At 38.1% G+C, this 24035-nt stretch overlaps 1 protein-coding gene across 1 annotated transcript in view; it reads right to left on the reverse strand.

The window, feature by feature from the left end:
• The window catches only part of HHAT (hedgehog acyltransferase), a gene marked incomplete at its 3' end in the record, with an annotated part of 88708 nt that overhangs the window by 30509 nt on the left and 34164 nt on the right, over window positions 1–24035 (reverse strand). The window contains exon 9 of the mRNA XM_027714497.2: window positions 22497–22532. Coding sequence (XP_027570298.1) covers window positions 22497–22532 — 36 coding nt within the window. The remainder of the gene's footprint in view (window positions 1–22496; window positions 22533–24035) is intronic.

Here is a 24035-nt window from a genome sequence, read left to right on the forward strand (position 1 = left end):
TCTCATCAGCAGGTTTGCAGGAATGGAGAAAAGATCATGAAAAGAATTCAATGTAGAAATGAAATGCAGAATGAAGTAACCCACTATGCTTTTTTGTTCCTTTTCGGCATCATTTTCTTCCTATGCAACTAAAATACAAGACTCAATTTATGAAAATTAAAGCAGAGTGAAGAAGGAAAGAGAGACAGAAATTAAGCGTATCTTAGAAATTTGCCATTTGACCGATAATGATGGAAATGGTTTTACTGCCCAGATGGTAATTATGTTTTCAAATTATATCATAATTATTCAAATGCAACTGACCTTGCCATGTATAACTTAAGAACTGCTTGTACAGTAGAAAAAACAGCTTTTTAGACTGTTTGCAAGCTGAAAGTTGATTATGCTGAAACATTGCATATCGAAGAACAATGTGTTCTGACTCAGTGAGAATGAGCTGACTGGAAGCAAGGTGAGACACTAATTAAAATCTGTGCAGCACCTGGAAATTAGAAAGTGATTTAAGTCAAAGTGTCATTATTATCAATGTATGAATATGTATCTCTCCATGGATGAAAGAACATATAAGAAGAACATAGCTTTAGTTCTTTATTCTCTAGATCCTTCAGCTTATGTAGGAATTCTGCACTGATATGTCTGATGCTAAAGGTTATTTTTAATATGTTTCTCAACTTTTCTAAAGAGATGTTATTTTCTTCTATGTACTTGGGAAGGGATCTCAAATAGATAAATTACATGTTGCAATCAGACTTAAAATGCATAGAAAAATACCTTTAAAACATGCAATCTGATCTAATAGGGTTCAGCTGGTTCACATTCTCTAAGTAGGGTTCAGTAAAGCTTCTCATACATTGGTACATGAAATAGATACATGGAAAACCATATTAAGTCAGATACCAAAGTAAACAAGATTTGTTGTAACTGTCATAGTTTAAATGCAGATTTGGTTCTGTCAGACCAGAAAGTTACACTGAATGTCATCTTAACATAACTTATTCTCTGCATGTCATGTGTGATCCAGGATACCATTCAAAACAATATTCAAAAGATTTCTGTTTGTTCCAAAGTAAGTTTCGGGCATTGGTAAGTGTTCTATATTTCATTTAAAATAGTCTGTGCTTGTCAAACGTTCTTGCTTGTTCTACAAAAATGCTTATCCTAGCCCCACCACTACAGTATCTGAATGCCTTCTAGTATTGTATTTGCGTGTGTGTGTGTGTGTGTATATATAGAGAGAGAGAGAGATAATGCCACCAAATCCACCATACTCTCTGGTTTATTCATTTGTCAGAGAGGGAAAAATGTGTGTGCAACATAGCATAGCAGTACAGCACAGAGGGAGACTATGCATACATTTTTCAAAGTGCACTTGGAAATGAACTAAACAAAGTTTGGAACCCTGCTGCCTATGGACTAAAAGATGATACCATGGCTCTTAGGTGCTCACTACAAAACCATGGGCTATATCATCAGATGAAATAAACTCCTGAAAATTTCATCTTCAATTTGCAGGTAGAAAAATTCATTACCTTTGAGGATTAGGATCACTGACCCTGGTTGGCCTTCTACATCTTCACAATGAATTTTTTTGTGTCTCTGAGCCCCACGGGGCCCAAAATTTGAACTTGATTAGTACTTAGTAGGGCAGAAGTATACAGACTGCTAGTAGCCCACAGCAGTGAAAACAATTCAGTCTTCAGTGCCAGCTGGACCATTCCATGTACATCATCACACCGTGGCACTCTATCTAGGAACAAAAGATTCTCAGCCACAAAAGTCATAAATGACAGAGCACTCTCTGAATGTAACAATAGGTTTCAAGGACACACTACATTGTGCTGCTGAAGATAGCTAAGCTAGAAACTTTCGAGACTATCTGCAGGGCATAAAAGGCATCAGTGACAAAATACAAACTACTATACAAAATCAAGCAGTGTTGCCCTAGAATCCAGTTCCGAATCCTGTCCTGTCCTCCCCTGACACTTGAGTTGTATGAGCTAGTACTTGATGGCACCAAGGGAGGAAATTGCTTATTATATTTCCCATTATACTTCTGTAACTATTTATGAAAATAGGGATGCCATCTATAGATATGAGACATTGCATAATGACAGCCTACAAATGTAATATGTCAACAGAGAAAAAAACAAAGATGACAAGGAGGTTGTAAACAACCTAAATCAATCCACTGCAGGGATAATAAGAACCATCCTCAAAGTCACCCTTCCAGGGGTAAAGCCAATTGTTTATAACTTGTAACTGCATCTAAAACACCCTGGAGGCAAGGAAACGTGCATCACCTTCTGTTGCCAAAATGAGCAGAGTTTGTCCCCATTATCCAACCCTGCAACAAGCCACTGCACTAAGTAACAACCTGCATGAACATACAAGTTTACATTTTCAGTGTTTCCATATGCATTGGATGTGTATACATTGCTCAGCACAGGTATTTTTAGAGAAATCTTGAACAGATCATCAGGATACAGGAACCCTTCCCATAGGATGCCATGGAAACACAGGGACATAAGAAATGCTTTCAGGTCAGCCACGATGCCATGTACGTGTCCATTAGAGCCATGTCTGTTCCAGCTACCTACACAGGAGTTAACAAGACAGACTTTTGGAAAGTAAGAAAGCAGACTGGGGAAAATGCCAGGTAGGGCTGATTGACATGGAGCAGATACTGTAATTAGCTGGAATTAACGGTCATCCTTGTTGCTATTGTTTTTTTATCACTTTATCATCAAGAACTAGCCTGAGACAGTGCCCAGATAAGGTCAATGCAGCACTAAGGAGGCAAGCTGAATGGACAAAACTATAAGTTAAGAGTGGCAGAAACTGTTAAGGTTATAAAAAAAAAAACATCTGACTGAGAATGACAAAAAGAAAAAGGCAGAGATAACATGAATAGATGCTTTTCAAAATAGACAAAATAAATTTACCCATTGCCCTCAAAATTTCAAACGCTTAAGGGCATTGAATAGAAAAGATTACACTGAAGAATCAAAATTTAAGACGCAGAGAGGGCAATGAGCAGTAGAACACAAGCTACAGAAACAACATTGCAAGAGGAAAGTCAGTTCAGGTGCAATAATACAAACATGTAATTTTCAGTAGTTTTCCTAAGCAGTTTTCATTTTCTAGGCAAAGAGCCTCAAAACCTGTGAAAAATCTCAGGCAAAATTTGAGATTGACAGCAAAGAGGCATAAAACAGTAATATTTGGCTATCTGAAATTCTCTATTAGGTAAACATGGTGCAATGTTTGGGGTTTTTTCCACAATCCAAACTTACTACATTTAATTTCTTTCAATTCTATTCCTTAGATGTACACACTGCAAATAATATGTTCGAAAATTTTGGTATTGTACCAGAAAAATATGACTGGGGCAAAATTTTATGTAACTGTAATTTTATGTAAGTGTCCAAGTGAAAATGGCCTACCTATTCCAACATTAAGAATTTCAGATATTTGTTTTCTGTAAACAAATCAAAAAGTAGGATGCTGAACCTACAGTTCCTAAACCCAGAGCAAGGTACTGAATAGGAATCTCCATTTTAGTATACACTGGTAGTTTTCCAGAAAACTCTAAGAAAGATATATACCGTGAAAAGGGTCAAGGGCCAAGTCTGAGCAATCTGAGTTTGAATTCAGTATAATCAGTGTAATGATCTAGGAAGCAGGCAAAGATCATGTTATCAGTTTCTTCACCTTTTCTCACAGTGGTTGCTGCATTATAGTGATTGAACTTCCCTTTTTGTGCAAGTTCCTGGGCAAACAAGGACAGGGTGCAGAGATGCCCAAAGGAGAATTGGTCATTGGAGGACTTCCCATACAGTTTAATAGAAACAGCTGTAAAGGAACTGAAAGACTATGCAAATTTCAACTTCAGTTATGTATAGAGTTAATAGTAGAAGTGATTGGTAAGAACACTGAGTTAAACTAATGCAGGCTAACGAAATAATTGCTTGGAAGCTACCTTCTTTAGAACACATTGAGAGGTTTTAGAGGAGAAATGTTACAAGTAACTCATGGATTGAGATCCTTATACTAAAAAAAATAATCAAGTCATACAATACATGTCTGTAGAAAAATTCCTAAATCACTTATGAATCCTGTAAAATTCTTCTGGAGCATCCACAGTATCTGGGAATGCAAGGTCAGGGAGACTCCAATGGCTTTTCCTGTTTCTTTGTCCAGAAGATAGTTACACAGGCCAGAGCACCGGCCTCACCATACAGGATTTCTGTCTCAAAACAAGGGTTTAGGGAGCAGACACACAAGATGGCCTAAGGAGCCACCCCAACACATAGGATGAATTAAGCACCAGCAGTTTAGATGAACATTTTTTAACAGGCAGACAACTGAAAAATGGACACAAGAGCCAAGTGTTCCTGACACAAAACTATCCCATTGCACCTGTTTGAAACAAGAACTCACGGCCAAAAACCTGGTTTAGATTCAGATGCAAAGTCACGGCCTTCAGTGTAGTGTGCTAGAAAAAGAACACCTATAAGCAAATAAGTAAAGCATATACTACGTCTATAGGCAAGATATTACGGAGTACTTTTACTTTCAAACACAGACACCTATTACTGCAATATTCAGTGGGGCCATTAGTTTTGGTAATATGTAAATAATGCATCCAGAAACACACACATCTAGGACTCAGCACACAGTACTTATTCACTGTTTTTCATTCACCACGATTGCAGAATACAGATGTTAGCAAAAAAAACAGCAAAGTATATGAACACTATTCAGGAAGTGTTTGGGTTTTTTTCTTTAAGGACAGGAAAATAGATGTTTGTGCTATAACAACAAATGGTGCAAAGATGCCAGACATCAGCTGAGGAAGAATACTCTTACCTAAATTGATCAACAGGCATCCATTTCAGAGCAGCTCTCGAGTAATACAAGAGACTTTCTGGATACCTTTTCCAAGCAAAGGCTTTTCTTTACAGATCATAAAGGCAGTATTGGAAAATTTATTCATTCATTTCTACCTTTATTTAAATAATTGAGAGTCTGTTAACTAAAGTGGTTTGTGGCAGACTCCTGCCAGGGCTGAAAGACAAGGTAATAAGCCTAACACAGCTAATTACAGCAGCAACTATCCTAAATCCTCTCAGAATCTGTTCCACAGAAATATGACATTTCTGTGAAATAATTACCTCTTACATGCCCAATCCTATTCCTGACATGCATATTTTAATGTTCTGACATTTTAATGCCATCTGCCTCCAAGGAGCCCAGCCTGATACACTTTTAGAACTCAATCCACACACTGTCTTCCTACTCCCAATCATTTCACTCTTCCCCTGAATAGAGGAATTGCTTTTCCAATGCCCAGTGTTATGATTTGCCATTTGGCAGCATGACTTAGCTATCAAAAGCAAATGATAGCAATTTTCAGCCTATTAGTATTTGTTGTGGATATGGTTTCTGTAAAGTGAAGAGGAATCAAAGCCCATCCCTTTAGATCATGTCTTCTGAGTCATTTGTGCATGCAATGGAAATAATGCACAGTCCTGTTTTCTCCTCCTCCTAACCCCATGTCAATGGACAAAAAAATCTCCTCTAGTGCCATTTACCTCAAATCAGAAAAGGGGCAGGTATAATGAAATTATGAAGTGCCTTCAGTCAGACAGGATTAGTTGAGGCTCTTATCTTCCCTTTCCCATACCTTGCCTACAGAAACAGCAAAGAGAAAGAAGTACATACACCACAGAGAGAGAAATAATTGTCTTGGGCAACTTGTCTACTCCTGTCCCTGATGTGAGAAGCTGAAACAGTGTGGCTTTACATTTCAGATTAAATCAACCAGAAACTAATAGTATTTAAGAAAGAGTTAAAGTCACTAAACAGTATTTTCCCTTTTGAGTACTTCAGCAGAGCTGGAACTGTGAGCTGTACAGATCATGTACAGGTAAATGTGCAGAAATAATGAGAAACAATACTTATGTCCCTGTGTTTAGTAAACAGTGATTTTCGAACTAATGGACTCAATCCTGATTCCAGTTATGTCAGCTGTGAGATGAGTGCTTCTACAAAGGTGAAAAGGCTACAAATAATCATTAATCATCAAATTACTGAAAATACAGGAGCATTTTCCAACAGAACTATCTGCCAGTACTAATATAAGACAAAAGTAAAACTGTGTTCCTTCTCCCTTACTGTTCCCCCATTTTGTATTCCCTGCTTTCTCTTCTGGGTCTAGTGATTGACACCATGTACTGTCCATTTCTGTCAGGACTGGAAGATCACTGGCACTGCTGTGTCAATGCTCCCCTCCTTGCAGGCTGTCTCTAACAACTTTGACGCCAGATTTCTCACAAAGTAGGTAGAACTGTGCACTGAGCAACTGGTTGCCAGGTGCTCATTTATAAATATTTAATTGATACCTTTTTGTTTAGTAGCAACAACTCAAAAAAGCACAGATGGAATGATATTAAACCCAGAATAAATTAATAAGTTCACAAACTGGTTTATTACATATAAAAGAATGCAAATAAATAATCTCTCTTTAAAGCTGCCTTTCATTTCCTTGTATTAAGAAAAATGTTGATCATACATTTTCCCACAAAAATCACACCGCTCTCTGAAATTTACAACCAAGCTAAACCAACAAAAAAGAGAAAGCCATGTTCAGCATCCAATGCACAACTAAACAGAGTTATTTGGGAGTTTTCTTCATTAACATAATTTTGTGAGGGCTAGTACTAAATTGATTACTCAGAAAAAGAACTCCATGCCTCCTTAATGATCATAAATTAAAAGGTTGGAAAAATAAATAGACATGCGCAACAAAGAATTTTAACTTAGAACACTTCTTTAATTTGTTCCAGGACTACTGCAGTACATATCTACATAACTTACAGGACATTTTGTTCAAAAGACAGCAATAAATGTGAAATGATGTTACAGGCAAAGCTCTCTAGCCTGCCCTGGCTTGGGTGGCTCTCTGAAACACCTCTGCTCTAATGCAGGCAGTGTGGGGAACCAACAGGAGTCAGAAGTCTCTGTGCAGTTACATGACTGGAGCACTGTGATGGACAGATATAAGCTCTTCAGGAAGGACAGGATAGGAAGGCCAAGACAGGGACTTGCTCAATATGTGAGAGAGCTGCTGGAGTGCACGGAGCTCTGCCTGGGGATAGGTGTCACTGTACCAGGTATCTCTTACAGACCTCCCAGTCACAAAGAAGAAGATAAGGCCTTCTTCGAACAACCAGAATGAGCCTTATCTCTGTTCCTCATGGAGGATTTCACCCTAAGATCTGCTAGAAGGACAACACAGCAGCCCTCAGGCAATCTAGAAGACTTCTGGACTGCATTAGTGACAACTTCCCAACACAGATGATTAAGGAAAGGTATTCTGCTGGACCTCGTACTTACAAAGAACAAAGAACTGGTCAGGGACAGGAAAGTAAAGGCAGCCTTGGCTGCGGTAACCACGAGATGATGGCCTTCAGGATCCTGAGGAGGGTAAGCAGGACAGTAAGCAGAACTACAGCCTTGGATTTCAGGAGAGCAGACACCATCCTTATCAGAGATCTGTTTATAAGAACCCAAGGGATATGGCTCTGAAGAGAAGGGTACAGGAAAGCTTTGTTGATACTCAGGGATCATCTCCTCCAAGCTCAAGAAAGGTTCATCCTGACAAATAAGAATTTAAGAAAAGGCAGCAAGAGGCCTACATGTGCAACCAAGGAGCTCCTTACTGAACCCAGGCATCAAAGGGAAGCTTAAAAGAGGTAGAAGTACTAATTTCATTGTTAGTCTTCTGAGAATTTAGGAGTCTGAACTATGGGACATTTTGTTTGCTGATTTATTTCTAAATTATTCTTCTGACAAAACCAGGACCTACTGCATGCACCTCTGGGCAGACTTTTGCATCAACAGTTCTTGGGGGCAGGATCAGGACCTAAAATCACATGGTTTTTCACAGAGAAACAGAATCTTTATTTCTATAAAACATACGGAAACAGAACAAAGTCTGTTGATCTCAACAAAAAAAGATCATCTCAACGATGATCTTCTGGAAGAGATGTATTGTCAAGCTCTGAGGCTGTAAGTAATGAGGACAAAACCAACAAAGCACAAAATGCTGACTCAACATCATAGCATTAATAACTTTGTTCTTAAATACCGAGGAGAAAAAAAAATCGCTTTACTCCAGAAAAGTAATTTCAGGGGAGATTTAGGTTGGACATCAAAAAGAATTTCTTCACAGAAAGGACTGTCAAGCTTTGGAATGGGCTGCCCATGGAAGTGGTGGGGTCACCATCCATGGAAGTGTTTAAGAAAAGACTGGACATGGCACTGTCCAACTAGACCATAGCAATCAGTGCTATGGTCTGGTTGACAAGGAGATGATCGGTCAAAGGTTAGACTTGATCTTGGAGGTCTTTTCCAACCTAAATGTTCGTGATTCAGTAGAAAGTGGACTAAAATTTACTCACACTTATGCAGTTATTCACGTTGCTACACCTTTTCAAAAGTTATTTTATTACTATTAACTGGAATTAAAATGTCAAGTCATCAATTCTGTGAACTGTTGATTAAATATTTAATATCTACAAAATAAGTTATATCAGTGTTTCCTACATACTTCCCTCAAGAGACTCCTTAGGACACATGAGAGGAGTTGGCATGCTGTGACCACTGTGCTCAGGTTCTGGAGAGTCCCTGCGACATCAGTGAAATAATAGACTCAGTCAACATGTAGCTGCCTCAGGAACACTGATCGTAATCAGCACAAAGATTGTCAGCTTTCTTCGATAAATAATTTGCCAGTTTGATCCCCAAAATGATCTGTGCATCCACAGCTCTAGCAAAAGCATGCAACTCCTACACATTTGCTTTCACAGCTGAAACATCTTAATGAAAGCAATCATTATTTTTGTAATTTACTTCTGAACTCTTCAGAGACACCATCAGCTGAAGCAAGACACTTCTGCCTGAATATTGCTTTCTGAGCCTTTTGTTAAGGTGGAATAAATTTGAGAAAAATAATTTCAGGCTTTCCTTGTTGACTTGTTCTGTGCACATGGCAGCACTTCATAAAACCTTGTGTCACTGCTCCTGGTTTGAGGTGGATCAAGTTTTTATCTTTCCTCAGTTCAACATGTGCAAAAACAGCAATGTTAGGCACAAAAATTATTTTGAGTGGAACTACAGGCATGTATGGCATCAGGCTCTCACTTTTTGAAACTCCCTTTTGAGCACTTTGCCTCTGATCTGCACACCCTTTTATAAGAACTATGCAAGAAGTAACAAAGGTTAATGTTTCATAATATAGATAACTTCTCTCCTAGCAGTAAAATAACTTTTTACTTGGTAACACTAAGCAAGTAAGACCATGTCTTCTTTGAGCAATCTATGTATCACCATGTCACATCTGCAGTTTTACTGGCACACACCATAACTCTTATTCACAGATTGTTCCCTGAAATTCATAGAATCATAGAACCATGAAGGGTTGAAAAGACCGGCAAGATCATCAAATCCAACCTTTGGCCAAAAAGCACCATGTTCACTAAACTGTGAAGTGCTGTGTCCACTTATTTTTTGAACACTTCCAGGGATGCTGACTCAACCACTTTCCTGGGGAGCCTGTTCCCTATGCTTAATCATGTTTTCAGTGGAGAAATTTTTCCTAATATCCAACCTGAACCTCCTCTGATGCAACTTGGTGCCATTTCCCCTTGTCCTATCACTAGTTGCCTGTAAGAAGAGACCAACTCCCACCTCACCACAACTTCCTTTCAGATAGTTGTACAGGGCAATAAGGTCTCTCCTGAGCCTTCTTTTCTCCAGACTGAAAAACCCTTGTGCCCTAAGCTGCTCCTTAGGATTTATGTTTCAGACCATTGACTCATAGGTAATTCAGTCACAACTTTTCCCTTAGTTATAGCTATACTAACTTGGCATAATTTTTAAGACTCAAAAACCAAAAGAAGGAGCTTGATCATCTACAGGAAGAGTACAAATAACACAAGGTTGGTCTGCTGGAGCAATTTCTGCCTGCTGTATAAAACATTTTGTCCTTATTAAGGCTGATTTTTTATTCAGAAATGAAATATGGCTTCTATACAATTTCTTTACTTGAACTCAGGCCTTAATTGCTACCTGTTACAACAACTCCTGTCGGCAGCTGCAGAGGACAATGCCCTGTAGGACCACAAAACAAAAAACAAGGCAAAAACATTAATAAGAAATTGCAAAATTATTAATTGTAACTTCTGCTCCATAACCACTGCTCTTGAGTCATGCAAAGCTCTGATCAGACAGTTCAAAACATTAACAAATCTTCAGTTCTGGAATCAGGAATCAGAGAAGACAGGGAAAATCTTCCAGAGATGGGTATGTCAATGAATTAGGATTGTTGCCCATAAAAGCAGGGACAAGAAGTCATGGAAAACCTGACAACAGAAATTACTAAAACCAGACTGAATGCAGCACAACCAGTACTGTAATAAACAATGGAGTAATGCTCCAGAAAACTGGGGAACATCTAGAAGTTATTCTCCAACTCCAAGTAAGTAGCAATAAAAGCATTCAGTTAATAGATGTCTCATTATATCTAATCACTGAAACAAAGTCAATCCAAGAAACGAAATTCACTTTTATATTACTGAAACAGTTTTTTCATTTGACAGAAACTGAAGACCCCTAACCCTTTCTGCTGAGTTGAAGCTTAATTACTGCTATGCCAACATACAATCATCTTGAAATAATAGCCCAGAATTAAAATACGAATCTGAAGCAGCAGCATCAAATTTTAACATAATTACATGTTTCTTCAAATTGTCTCAGACTAGGCAAAATATGTATTTTGTATCTGCAATTGTTATTTTTATGAGAAATTAATTAGAAAGGTAAGTTACAACCAACACCGGTCTTTTTTGGTGACACTTCTAATGCTGAAGCCTAATGATTTCTAAATACAAAACACTATTTCCTTTCACGTTCCGTTTTGTCAGTTCTGTAGATTCAGAGATGATAGTTCGGCAAAACCGGCCTGTATTTTGACAATAGGCTGCCTCATCCAAAAAGTATGCAACACACTCCCATCTAAACACTACCAAGTGATTGCAAGTCAGAAGTTCCCATTCTTCATAAATGTATTTTGTCCAGTCATGGCCTGCTACTAGTGTTCCAGTTATTTGGAGCCATGAACTTGATTCTTGCAGTGCTACCCCAAATAAAGAGTATGAATGCAAATTTTCTCTCTACAATGATCATACAAATACTAGCCTATTGCTTGTCACTAGATAACAAACAATTTAAAATACAACTTTTATGGGTTATTTTGTTAGTTCAGTTCAAATCACAGTAAAGGAGAAGAAATCATAATTATCTTCAAAACACATTTCCATAGAGAGAGGGAGAGAAAAAGGAGAAAACAGGTTTCCATGGTTACTTTGTTAACCCTCTCCATTTTGATGTTTACATATTTTATAAACTAGACACTATAAACAAAAAGAAATGAAATATTTATTAAGAGCTACATTACCGAAAGGTCCCACCATATGTCATATCTGTTTCAATGGCTGACTGTCCAGTGAAGCCCTAAAAGACACACTAACATCTACTAGTTTCTGGTGCTATTAGGTACATTAGACAGGACAAACTCTTATTGAACATGCACAGAAGAAGCCCTTGATCCAAGTTCACTCACTAATATTTCATCAGTAATTTCTTTTCAGTAGGAGAGGATGCCTTGCCTTGAAATCAATGCTAAAACTGCAGGTTTCTCACCTCTAAGTAGAACCCTTTTCTTGGCTATCAGCTAAAACTTAATGATCACCAAAGGTTGCTCTCCAGCTCTATCCATTTCAACGGCTGCAGTTTTAATCATTTATTTCTGATGCAAAAGAAGTTCCTCTTATTTTGAGTCATCACCCTAAATGAAAGGTTAATTCTGCATAACAGCACTTTTCAGCAAAAATGTCATCTAAATCAGGTCATTTTTATTTTGTTTTCCTATAAATTTTTATTTTAACTAGGCTTCTTATTACTTGAGGGAGAAATGACAAGTAACTCTACAATACTACACTAGTACTAGGAAGGCTCCAGACCCAGAATCAAAAGCTCAGAAGTTCTATATGGAGTACCCAATGTGGAAAATTCTGAAGGTATTTTGGAGTTCTTGGTATTTGGATATCAACCTCATTCAGTTAAGAGGCAGCACTTGGCCTTAGGTCCCATATGCACATCCATCACACAGGAATGAGCTCATTCCAATACTGAAAGCAGCCCTGCAGTCCTACAGTCCTGATCTCAGCAGAAGATGATAAAGTAGAACCATAGAATCACTGAGGTTGGAAAAGACTCTTAAGATCATTGAGTCCAACCATTAACCTAACACTGCCAAATTCACCACTGAAGCATGTCCCTAAGTACCACATTATGTATCTTTTAAACACCGTCAGGGAGGGTGACTCAAGTAGTACAGTACAGTCTATTTATGTAGCATTCAGAGACAGACTTCTTTTTTTTCTTTCTATGAAGCAACATTTTTCCTGCTGTGTCCTAGCCAAAGAGTGTCCTGGAAACTGTTGTGTAGCTTAAACATTATCAGCCTGTCTACCATCCTACAGACAAACTTCTATATGTCACTGCTGCTGTGTGCTTGCAAAAATTTCTGTCAGTGAATACATTTATTATTCTGTTAGACAATCTGTGAATTCTGCAGAGATCAGCTAATCTCTTTTCCATGACAGGATCAATTCTACTTAGGTTACTCTTGACCAAGATTTGCTCCTGAGTTTACCTTATACTTTGAGGGCATCCAAATGAGAAAATTTACCTGAGCAAGTCATGGCCTCTTTTGCCTCCTCTTTTCCATCTATCCGGAAAAGATACTTTACATCTACATGAGTATGGCAGAACTTAAAGAAAAATATATATACTGTAGTTTACATTCTAATGTTAGCTCCCTATAGTCAAAAGTTGAAGACAGTATTTAAACTATTGTGCCTCACTAGCAAGTTGTAAATGTCCAATACTTAGTATTTTCATAGCAATAGTCTAATCCAGATTTGAAAAGCAATTCATTGTACCAAAATGCTAGATACATTTTAAAAATAATCTCTAAATCTACCATAAGTGTCTCTGAAAGCACTAGCACATGGAATACTGTTATCCCTATAGCTACAGGAGATAATGTTTATTATGTAACACCAGTATTCACAAAAAATTGCGGAGTAATATACATCCTGATCATCTTTACTTCAGTTGAGGTGGAATTCTTCTTTATTTAATGGGGTTTTTTTAAGTTTGGGGTTACATCACGTACCTCAGGCACGCAAATGGCATTTTGCTATTCTCATACAACAGAACAGCAGAGGCTGGTTGGAAAGTAGAGTCAACTTTTCAAGTATATGGTTATGCAGCTTGCAAGAAAGTGCTAAATCTTCTCCAGGAGAAAGAAAGCAAGAACGGTATGACAGCTGACAGTAAGATTTATCCTTTGGCTGCCGTGACCTTAGCTCGTTCTTCAGCACTGCAATTACATTTTTGGGATAGAGTAGGAAGCCTACAGCATGTTATTTTACTCTCTTATTTCAGACAGTAAAATAAATAGAAGCCTGAAGGTTTTGACCCCTCATTTCTTCAAAACCACATGAATTTTACCCAATTATTTATTTGTGACCTCTAAGATGGAAATCTGCCTAAGATTTTGATGGTCTAAGTTCTTTAGGAGGTAAGGAAGGAGTGCTTCCCCTTAAACTGCATACCATAAACAAACATATATTTGCAAAGATTTTAACTGACATATTTTATACATGCTTTCTTGATTTTACCTTAGCTGCTTAAAAGATCACTTTTTTCTACAGTTCTGTATTGACATTTATAATCCATCCAAGTATGAGCACATACAGACTTTAAAAAGTCACATTATTTCCTTTTTATCTTAATTTATATCTGTGATAGAACAATTCCAAATCCAATAGTTAATTCCTGTCCTGTTTTATCATCTGTTCTTGGTGTTACATAAAGTGCTTATACTAAACATTGCTGAGCTCTTATATAGCATTCTTAATCCATAGATCTCAAACTACTTTACAAAGGATGATCATTATCCTACTTCATCTATGAAAAGAAAAAACATGGAGATCTTCAGGGTGAAATTCAGATCTCACTGACTTAATTCCCACAGTCCACAGAGAAACTGGAATTGCACCTCACATCATAGTACCATTGGGCAGCCAGGGCAGCATCCACACCTGCAGAGGGATTCCAGAGCCTTCCCTAATACCGCTGGCCTGTGATTTGCACTCAGCAATTCCACACACCACTTAGCCATCAATTCAGAAAGAATACAGTATCTCAATACAGTATCTCACTCAGCTTGACATTCACTAAAACGCCTCCCCATCCCACACAGGCAGCACTTTTAAATGATGTACTCTACCCTTCTCTGAGTACCCTGCTTACAGCTCTAAACCCACTAACGTTGCCATCAGTGATGGAAATAACTGAGTCAAGTCCTCTATTTGGGCTTTACTACTGAAATCAATACTGCTGCAGACAGATACACTGGTAACAAGGTCTGATGCTGCCACTTAGGTGTCTTTAAAGTATTTTCACTTCCATACACAAACTCTGAAACCACCCGATCTATGGGTAACTAGATAGGAGTTATCAAGCCTCCTGTTTCATCCATTCCTCCCCTCTTTGTTTCTCATGTTCATTCTTTGCACCTTGCTCTAAGTTAGATGTTTAAACTCAGACTTCCTTAACTCTATAAACTCTGCTGGACTATTCAAAGATCATAGAACCAAGTACCAGAGCTTAGAGGGACAAGGACTGAAAGCAGACTGCATACAAACAAAGTTTACCAGGGTATCAATTTGATTGAAACTGCTGGACGGCCATAAAAGAAGCAGTAATGCTACCTACTTCAGTAACACATCTGAGGATGTACTATTCAGACATCTGAGAAAACTCTGGCACTTAAAACTTCAGATTAAAGTTATGGGGTTATTGCTTTAACATACTGTATCACAATCACCTCAAAACCACTTATGGACCCACGCAAGGTAAGGCAAGCTGACCCTGAGCACAAAGATGAACTGAAGAGCCATGATCTTCAGGGAAGGATTCCGAACACTGCAGTCTCCATAACACTGTTATGGAGGAAGAGAAAGAGGAAGAGAAACGCATGCAATCTTTCCTGCCCACAAGGATGAAGGGAATCGTTCTGTACAGGTTATTCTGAGCAGCTATGAAGGGAATCATTCTCTATAGGTTATCCTGAATCGCTGTTCCTAGAATTCCACATGTTACATGAACTACCTGCTGTCTAACCCGGTGCTTTCAGGAAGAGAACGCACTAAATCAGAAGAGGTTGTATCTTCCAGAGGAGATTGCATCTTCCGGAATGCGCATTTCCTAGAATGGGACCGTCTTCCACAAAGCACAGAGGCAGCCCCACGGCCTCCCGTGTCATTCCCCGAAACACCCGCCGGGCTCCAGGAGCCGCCGGGCCCGGACCGGGCGGGGTACGGAGCAAGGGCGCCCCCCGGCGGCAGCCGCGACGGGCGCTGCTGCTGCTCCTGCTCCTACTCCTGCTCCTGCTCCTCCTCCCCGTGACCGCGGCTGCCGGGGCTTCCCCGCCTCCCAATCAGCCGCAGACAGAAATGCAAAAGCCGCCGGCACTGAAGGATTTATTTTCTCCCGCACGCGGTTCTTTCTCAACGGGAGGACGGACAGAGCAGCAGAGTTTAGTCCGAGGCGTGTCCTGGCTACGGTCTCATTTACTGTGCTGCATACAACTAATTTACCGGAAGCCACAGTAGAGAAAAATGTTTTTCTCATCCTATTTTTTTTCCGGCTCTGATCTACATATCTTAACAATTCTGATATAAATAGCACATGGCTTTCCAAAACACATCTAAAATATAAGACATGAAATAACTTTGAGACTGAAGTTTATGCTAACCTCATCCTCCTATCTGGAGATGTAATCATGTCTCTTAGCATGCCAAAGTACAAATATGGACCACAACATGTAAAAGAGAAAAAGACAACATTAAAAATATTTTAATCAAAAAGAACACAAAATTAAGCAGAATTCTCTAAACTTATACTCCAGGTCATATGAAACTTTACACATGTTTAGTTTTAACTAGAAGTGCTTGGTGGGACTGGAAGTAGTACATAAATAATATTTCTTATATTGACTTTCATGGCTCTGAAATACAGGTTGTTTCAGTATAAAAGATGCAAAGTCTTTCAAAACACATGCAAACTCCAGCCAAATTCTGGCACTTAGAGTCAGGGACAAAAAAGTTTCTGTGACATAATTTCCTGGACTACACCAATAATAAATCCAGAATCCTTACAATCTCAGGTCGTTCAAGACTGCTAGGCACACACTTTCTTCTATTACACTGAAATACAACCTTTGATGTAGCTCCATTAAAATATTCAGTAAAGTTATTTAAAAGGAGCCTGAACTGAATCTCTAAATACTTCACATTTCACAAATGGTGTATTTCTTGCTCATAGATAGTAACTCAAACACCTTGCAACAAAAATAATAAACTGTTTTAATTCACAGTTGCAACACATAAACATGATGAGATCTGTACATTGTTAATCCCGACTTCCCCATTCCAACAGTTTAAGTTAAATGTCACATTTACATAACATTTACATAAAGATTCAGTTTTGTTTATACAAATCCCAGCCTTATTTTTGCAACATGCTCGATGCTAATTCATTATGTAACAACAGATTGTTTGCTCTTTTAAAAAAATAAAAGGTTTAATTTTGAGAAGGTGTTTGAGAGACCGCAGTTGCTCTGAAGCAATTTAGCACCTAGTCTTCATTACTGTTTCATCAAGTTTTGGGGGGGTTTTTGTTTTAAAACAAACAAGATATTTTGGACACTGTCCCACTCTAAAACAGACACCCCAACTGATGTTAACATCATGGTCACTTGTACAGTTCATACTTACGTCCAGTACACGTACAACAGAAGAGTCACAGAGCCTTCCAACACAACCCACTAGACTTTAGTTACGGACTTTTAGCAATGGTAAGGCTTGATTTTGTAGTTGGGAAGATTTTAGAAGATTCCAAGCACTATCCAGCTTGTTGTTTGGGGGTTTTTTTAAATATCATTTCAGTGTTATCCCTGCTTTCAACAGGAATGCAATTAGACCAGTGCTGACCCCTTCAAAAATCACCAACACCAGCAAACATTGCAAAACTTTTAGCATGTCTGAAAGCAGAGCTCAGAAAAGTCTGCAATGCGGCTGGATGTAGCCGCAGTAGTTTATAAAAAGAGCTATATTTTTCAGCTCCTCCATACAGAGGTCTCTATGGATGGATTGGCTGCTGTTCTCTTCTGTGTTTTAGAATCTTAAAATGATTTTTGCAGAAACTTAAAGGAAGGTCCCATATCAAAAGTAAATTTAAAAGAAAAAATTCCTAAGTTAATACCACTACTTCTTCACAGCAATGACATAAACACTTTAACCTTAAAATTACTTATTAGATGCACAATATTAGACACACAAATAATCACATCTAGTGATTATTAGAATCATGTTTACTAGCAACAACACTCCATACTTGGTTTAGTATGTGCTAACTTAATCACAAAATTTCAAGTCCCTACAAAAGCTTTCTCCAGCACATCACATCTACATCACAACATTCACAAAAGATGGCAAACAACACCTTAGCTCCCTGGCTAAGGAGGCATTATTACAGTGGGCTTTTTTTTCCAAAGGGATGTTTCTGTAATTGAAACATCTTCTTTCATAATCATACCTTAGTTAGAACCATAATCCCTCCTTCACTATTGGACCATTCTTCCCTTACACAGAGGTGCCCTTTTCCTAACTAAAAATCAGATGTGACAACACATAGCAGATTTTGATCCTAGAGGTAAACTATGCCATGCTTCACCTAAGAAAACTCAAAAAGGGAGTGATTTTCAAGTTTTGTGTTCGGAAAACCTTTGCACCAGGGAATAAGCTAAACCTCAAATAACCTAAATAAGCCAAAGTAATTGCAAACCATGGGGTGAGCTTGAGAGCACTGCTAACAGATGGACACCTTTGGGAGACACTGGGGGTGCGTGGTCCTGCAGTTCTCTTCAAAGCCAGATCTGTACTGAAATGAGTATGATTCACACTTTTTCAAAGGCACAGCAGTGCTGAAAGTGTAGAGATTTTTCCAAAGAATCTTGCCTGCAGGAACTGTCATTCTTCCCCACTGCCCTCATCAGTGCTGCCCTAAAGGAAGTACTGTTTGGCATTAGGACAGTAAATATTCTCACAAGTTCACAGTTTTATTTCATCCTGTGCCCTGTTCTCAGCACTGGATGAAGTGCTTGGATAAAATAGTTTCAGTGAGCGAAGAGCAACAGGCAGCCTCTCTTGCTCTTTCTGCTCTAAACTGCTAGCCCAAAGGCTATTTCTATGTATTTTAAATTCTGAAAAGTACACCCATTGCCCCATTCTGAGAATGTTCAGATTAGGGAGGAAAAAAGGTTGTTTTTCCTGGAGTCACACTGGAAAAATATTACCGTGTTTGTATAGCGTTCATGTGATTTAAGTACATGATTAGTAATTTTGCTGATCATAGAAGTAGTAACAAATAGTTTCCATTATATAATTGTGTGAACACAGTGGGTAAAAAAAAAAAAAAACAAACCTTCCAAGTATAGTAGTATATTTTTCATGAGTACTATCAAACCCCAGTTTTCATCACAAAAGTCCTAATCTTTCCCCTATGAATTTCCAGGATCCCTGCTTCAAACATGATGGTGTAGCTAACAAATTTTCAAAACCCAGACCCCCACATACTCAGCTGCACTTTACTTTCACATATGGTAGTCCCATGATCCCACCTGATTTCAGCATGCAAGTACAATGATTAGAAATCTAGTCCCAGAATCCAGTTCAGCACAAGTCAGTACACAACACATTATTATCCATTACTGTATGTACCTATCAACTACACATTTAAAAATATGGGATTTTTAAACTTTTCTGAGCTATCTTAAAAGTGGTATCAGAAGCACGGTTCAAGACACAGACAGATAGCTTGACAGAAACTATTTTCTATTTATTTTTTGCTAAGAACACAGAAAAAAAATGTGTAGTTGTAACTCTCTGTAATACTTTGCGTCATGCTTCACTTGGGGAAACCACTGATTGTTTATGCCAGGCTAGTACAGTCCTAGTTCTTTCAATCAGCATTTAATTAGGCAGATTATCCTTTTAACATAGACTATTTTTTTAGTTTTGTTTGCCCCACATTTTGTCTTTGAAAGTATCATAGTGGGTTTCCTGTTCCATCATGGGGTAGTGTCGTTATATTTAAAAAAATATAATATCTCTTGAGCATTTCAAATCCCAATTCATAGATTTTCAACACTTCCTGCAACTCAGACTTGTTTGATTTTTTGGTGGTTCAGGCTTTTCCTTCCCCACTGTTTCTATTTCACACAGAAACTGAAATTGTGAAGAGGACCATTTAGGACAGATACTTTATGAACACAGAAGGAGATGATCTGCAAGTTCTCGGGAGCTTAGACTGTCTAAATAGGCAAAAAAAAGGGCAATAATTTTCTAAAATTCACAAGGCAGACCAACAGCAGAGATTATCACCAAGTCTTCTGTCTCCTAGTCCAAAGTCATCTACTAAACCAAAAATTTTTTTAGTTAAGAAAACACAAGCAAAACTCATTCTGCTACAAAGGAAGGGAAAAAGATTTCCTCCTCAGCAGTACAGTTACAGAGAAAGCAGACAATGTTTCCCCAGGTAGTTAACAGAGGTAGGTAACAGACTGAAAATGAAATAATAAAGCTAAGGTTAGAACACTACACTGTATAGGATACAGCTGGCTTTGAAAAAATGATACATTAGTCAAAGATGACATTCACCTCATTTGAATTCCATGGCTATTTGCAGTCCCAGATCACATGAGCATATAACTCAAATACTGCGTCCCCACAGGATGTAAAATGATGCCATATGAGAGAATAATATCTTATTACATTCTTTGTATAAAGCAAATGAAAACATTTTATGGCAGAAGCATTAGCAGGGACTCAAACTTAGTACATCAGTGGTGGTACAGCAGTACCACGATTTTGCTCTTGGTTAAGTAGTTGTGTGCATTCCCAGGAGACCACCTTGTGCACTGTACTTCCTTTACAACAGTAGTATATTTTTAAACCATTTCTTAATACGATGATTTCAATTTCTTATATGATTATTAAAAAAAATTCTGCTGGTCACAATATAGATGCAACGAATTTTGTAGAACTGATACTAGAACTTATATATATTCTATTGTCTAAAAACTCTAAACCACACTGAAATACAAACATATTCAGCAATATTAACACTAGAGTTGTCTGTTAAAAGTTGTCATATTCCATGCAAAGAAATACACAACATAACCCAAATGTTACACAGCATACTGCTCAAAAGTTATGAGATATCAAGAAGTGGGTTTGCCTGTACAATCTGAAAGCAAATCTGATTTTCCCTGTGACATAAGCTTTGTGTGATCTCATATCTTTTATACTTTTTAGAGCCTTTGTATTAGTGTCCAGTTGGCACCCAGACCTTGGACAGAAACTTCCATTACTTCCTGTATTTAGCCATGATACTAATAATCTAGAGAAGCTGAAGACAAAGTGAAGTAAACACTTACAAGTGTTCTCTGATGATAAGCCTAAGGCAGAGAAATGTTCCTTAGGCATTTACAATTCTGTCCAGACCTGTATGCTTCTTTCACTAGCTACAGCCAAGAGCAAGTAGCAGGGTTCTGAAAACATTAGAAAATACTTGCTTCAAGTGAGTGACCAGAGGAGCAAAAAGTAATCAGGAGTAATCAACCTGTTAAGAGCTCTGAGAGTCTGTGAATTGGTGCCAAAAACACTGCATTAAGGCCAAAAGACTCATGTGTAAAGACTTAACAGAGTCTTCAACCAGGAAATATGACAAAGTAGACTAAATAATGAGTTCAGTAGCAAGGCCAAATCAAGGATTGCCTAACACCACCTGATCCTTATGGCGGGACCCAAGCAGCATACTCTGGTTCATACAGACTGGGTTCATTCTTCCAAGGTAGAGTTCTTCACTGATAGATATTTCAACATTTTAGTCTAATTAATTCTCTAAGTGCCCAGAGACCATGGCAAAATTCATCTTTCATGGCACACATTACAATTCTTTGTAAAGATCAGTAGATAATAATAGGTATTTTATTAAAAATGAAGGCAAACGCATTATTGGTGAACACCTGTGATTTTTGCCCCCACAAAAAAACCTCTGAACAGCAAAACCAGTTCCTCAGTGTACCATTCAAATTTACTAACCTCCTTTTTCTGTTTGAAATGCCCTGCTTTAATCACTTCATTCCTCTAATTTCAGCAGAGACAATTATTCCACTTTCCTTATTCATCTTTAGAACATAGTCCATCCCATGCATTGAATAAATTCAGTTTTCTATGGAGAATACCAAACTCCCCTCCACATTCACAATTTTCTATAAAATTCAAGCCCTTATTAGAAGGTATGAGAGTACTTGAGATACCAGTGGAAAATACATTTTAAAAGCTTTTCTTCAGTACAAGAAAAATTAAGATTTTCTCAGGAATGAGTGGAACACTGTCACTGAAATTTCCTGAGTCAAGGTTTTCCTGAAGGACACCTGAAGATGTTCCTCAGAGGGTGACAATGGGTACATATCCAAGACAAATAGTTATTCTCAAACTAATATATAAACAGAAGATAAGAGAGGATCTTTCCATAGAAAGTATAAAGTAGTATTGAATTCACATGATCATTTCTACTTATAACAACAGAAATGCTTTTTAACATGTTTGCTGTTTTTTCTGGGATACAGTTACTTTTCTTCATAGTAGCTAGTAAGGGCTGTGTTTTGGATTTGTGCTGAAAACAGTGTTGATGAAAACACAGGGATGTTTTTGTTACTGCTGAGCAGCACTAACACACAGTCAAGGCCTTTTTTGCTTCTCACAGCACCCCACCAATGAGTGGACTGGGAGTGCACAAGGAGGTGGGAGGGGACACAGCCAGGCCAGCTAGGCCAAGCTAATCCAAGGGATATTCCATACCACATGGTGTCATGCTTGGTGTTTAAAGCTGGGGGAACAAGAAAGCAGTGGAGGGATGTCCAGAGTCATGATGTTTGTCTTCCCACTCTAACAGATGATGGAGCCCTTCTTTCCTGGGAACAGTTGAACACCTGACTGCCCATGGAAAGCAGTGAATGAATTTCTTGTATTGCTTTGCTTGTATGTGCAGCTTTTGCATTACCTATTAAACTGCCATTATCTCAACCCATGACTTCTCTCACAGTTTAATCCTTCCAATTCTCTCCCCATCACAGGGGTAGTGAGCATACGGCTGCGTGGTGCTTGACTGCAAGCTGAGGTTAAATCATGACAATATGGAATTGCAATTCAAAATAAGTATTAGCTTACCTGACCAGAAAGCGATGTAAACCAACATCAAAACTTCTGTAAGAAAAAAGATTCACAATATTTTAATTATTAAAGAAATATTTTTCTCTTGGGTGTTGTACAGACACTGTATTTCAAAATATTAATACCAAAGATAAATATAAAGTAACTGGAATTGATAAACCAGAAGCAAAAGTGTAAGACACAATTTCTCTTCTGTAATGACATGAAATTTAAGATGATCATCTTTTAAAATGATTTAGATGCATGTTAAAAATCTCACAAATTCCTTGTTGGAGTATTTATTCAATAAACTATTAACATTCAGACTATTATAACCCACATAAAGCATAAATTGTGTATATTCTGTTATTGGAAATAATGTAATGCTGATGACCAGCAAGTTTGCACATTTTGTCACATGCAAGTAGATCCTCTGTGCAAAACTACTGTGAAATCCTTTCTTTCCTCTTTTCTGCTCTGTACTGCACTAAAACACAAGGGATAGCTGTGAATTCTCTCCATGATAAAGAACAACCAAAAACCCCCTTATGTCTCCTTCAGATATAGAATATACCAAGAAGTAGACCTTCCAAGTGCATTCCGCTCAGATTGCTGAGGAAATTAACTTTGAGGCCTTCTGACAGTAAGTACAAGTTAGATCACATTAGATTACAAGAACCATGTCTGAAATCTCCAGCACTAACAACATACATTGACAGTAACTGTCAGTGTTTCTTTCCATTTTTCATTTCCTCCATTGCTCAGACAACTCAGGAGAACCAAGCTCACGAACAACTAATGGCAAATCTTTGATGCTACATGAAGGTATCTGCTGATTTGAGACATTTACTGAATATCCTAAGTATGTGCCAACTTTATGTGAGTACCAGTATAATCCCAGATTAACTGTGTGCCTAACAGCACAACTGAAAAATGCAAATGTCTTATTTCCAGTGCTGGACTTGCTCTGAAATGGGCTTACAGTTCAGGTACACAGCAAACATTTTGGCATATACTAAGCTATTCAGTATTCTATTCCAAAAGCATAATAGGTCATTTGAGTACAACACAGTCTTATTTTAACAGCACTGCTTGCGATGTGCTGCTTTCTACCTCAAAGAGCAAGAGAAATCATCAGATAGTTAATGGCACCCTGATATCAGCAGATAGATAATGAGCTGCAGAAATTCTAGGAGTTAACAGAGAAGGAAATTCCACTGGTTCGGCTGGGTGGAGAGGAGCAAATTTTTCACTTAAAAGCTGCCTTGCAATAGAAAAACATTACGTCAGGAACATGAGCTGGTCGTCATTAAACCTGTATTTTTCACATTCCTTTCCTGAAATCGTTGACCATTTTACATTATTGTTACATTACCGTGCAATTAAACTGCATGAAGTGCATCCAGTTGTCTTTTTTCTTCATTCCTCCTGCCTGGACACATACTGTAATTTGGCTCCCTCTCTTCACTAAAATATTCTTTGTTCTACAGACAGTTTGCAGTATCAGAGCTGCCCACAGTGTATTTTTATAGCTCTGAAAACCTTTTCTTCCTAGGA

Source organism: Pipra filicauda, unplaced genomic scaffold (genome assembly GCF_003945595.2).
Source record: "Pipra filicauda isolate LSUMZ 115617 unplaced genomic scaffold, ASM394559v2 scaffold51_size4534324_pilon, whole genome shotgun sequence".
NCBI classification, from domain to species: Eukaryota; Metazoa; Chordata; class Aves; order Passeriformes; family Pipridae; genus Pipra; species Pipra filicauda.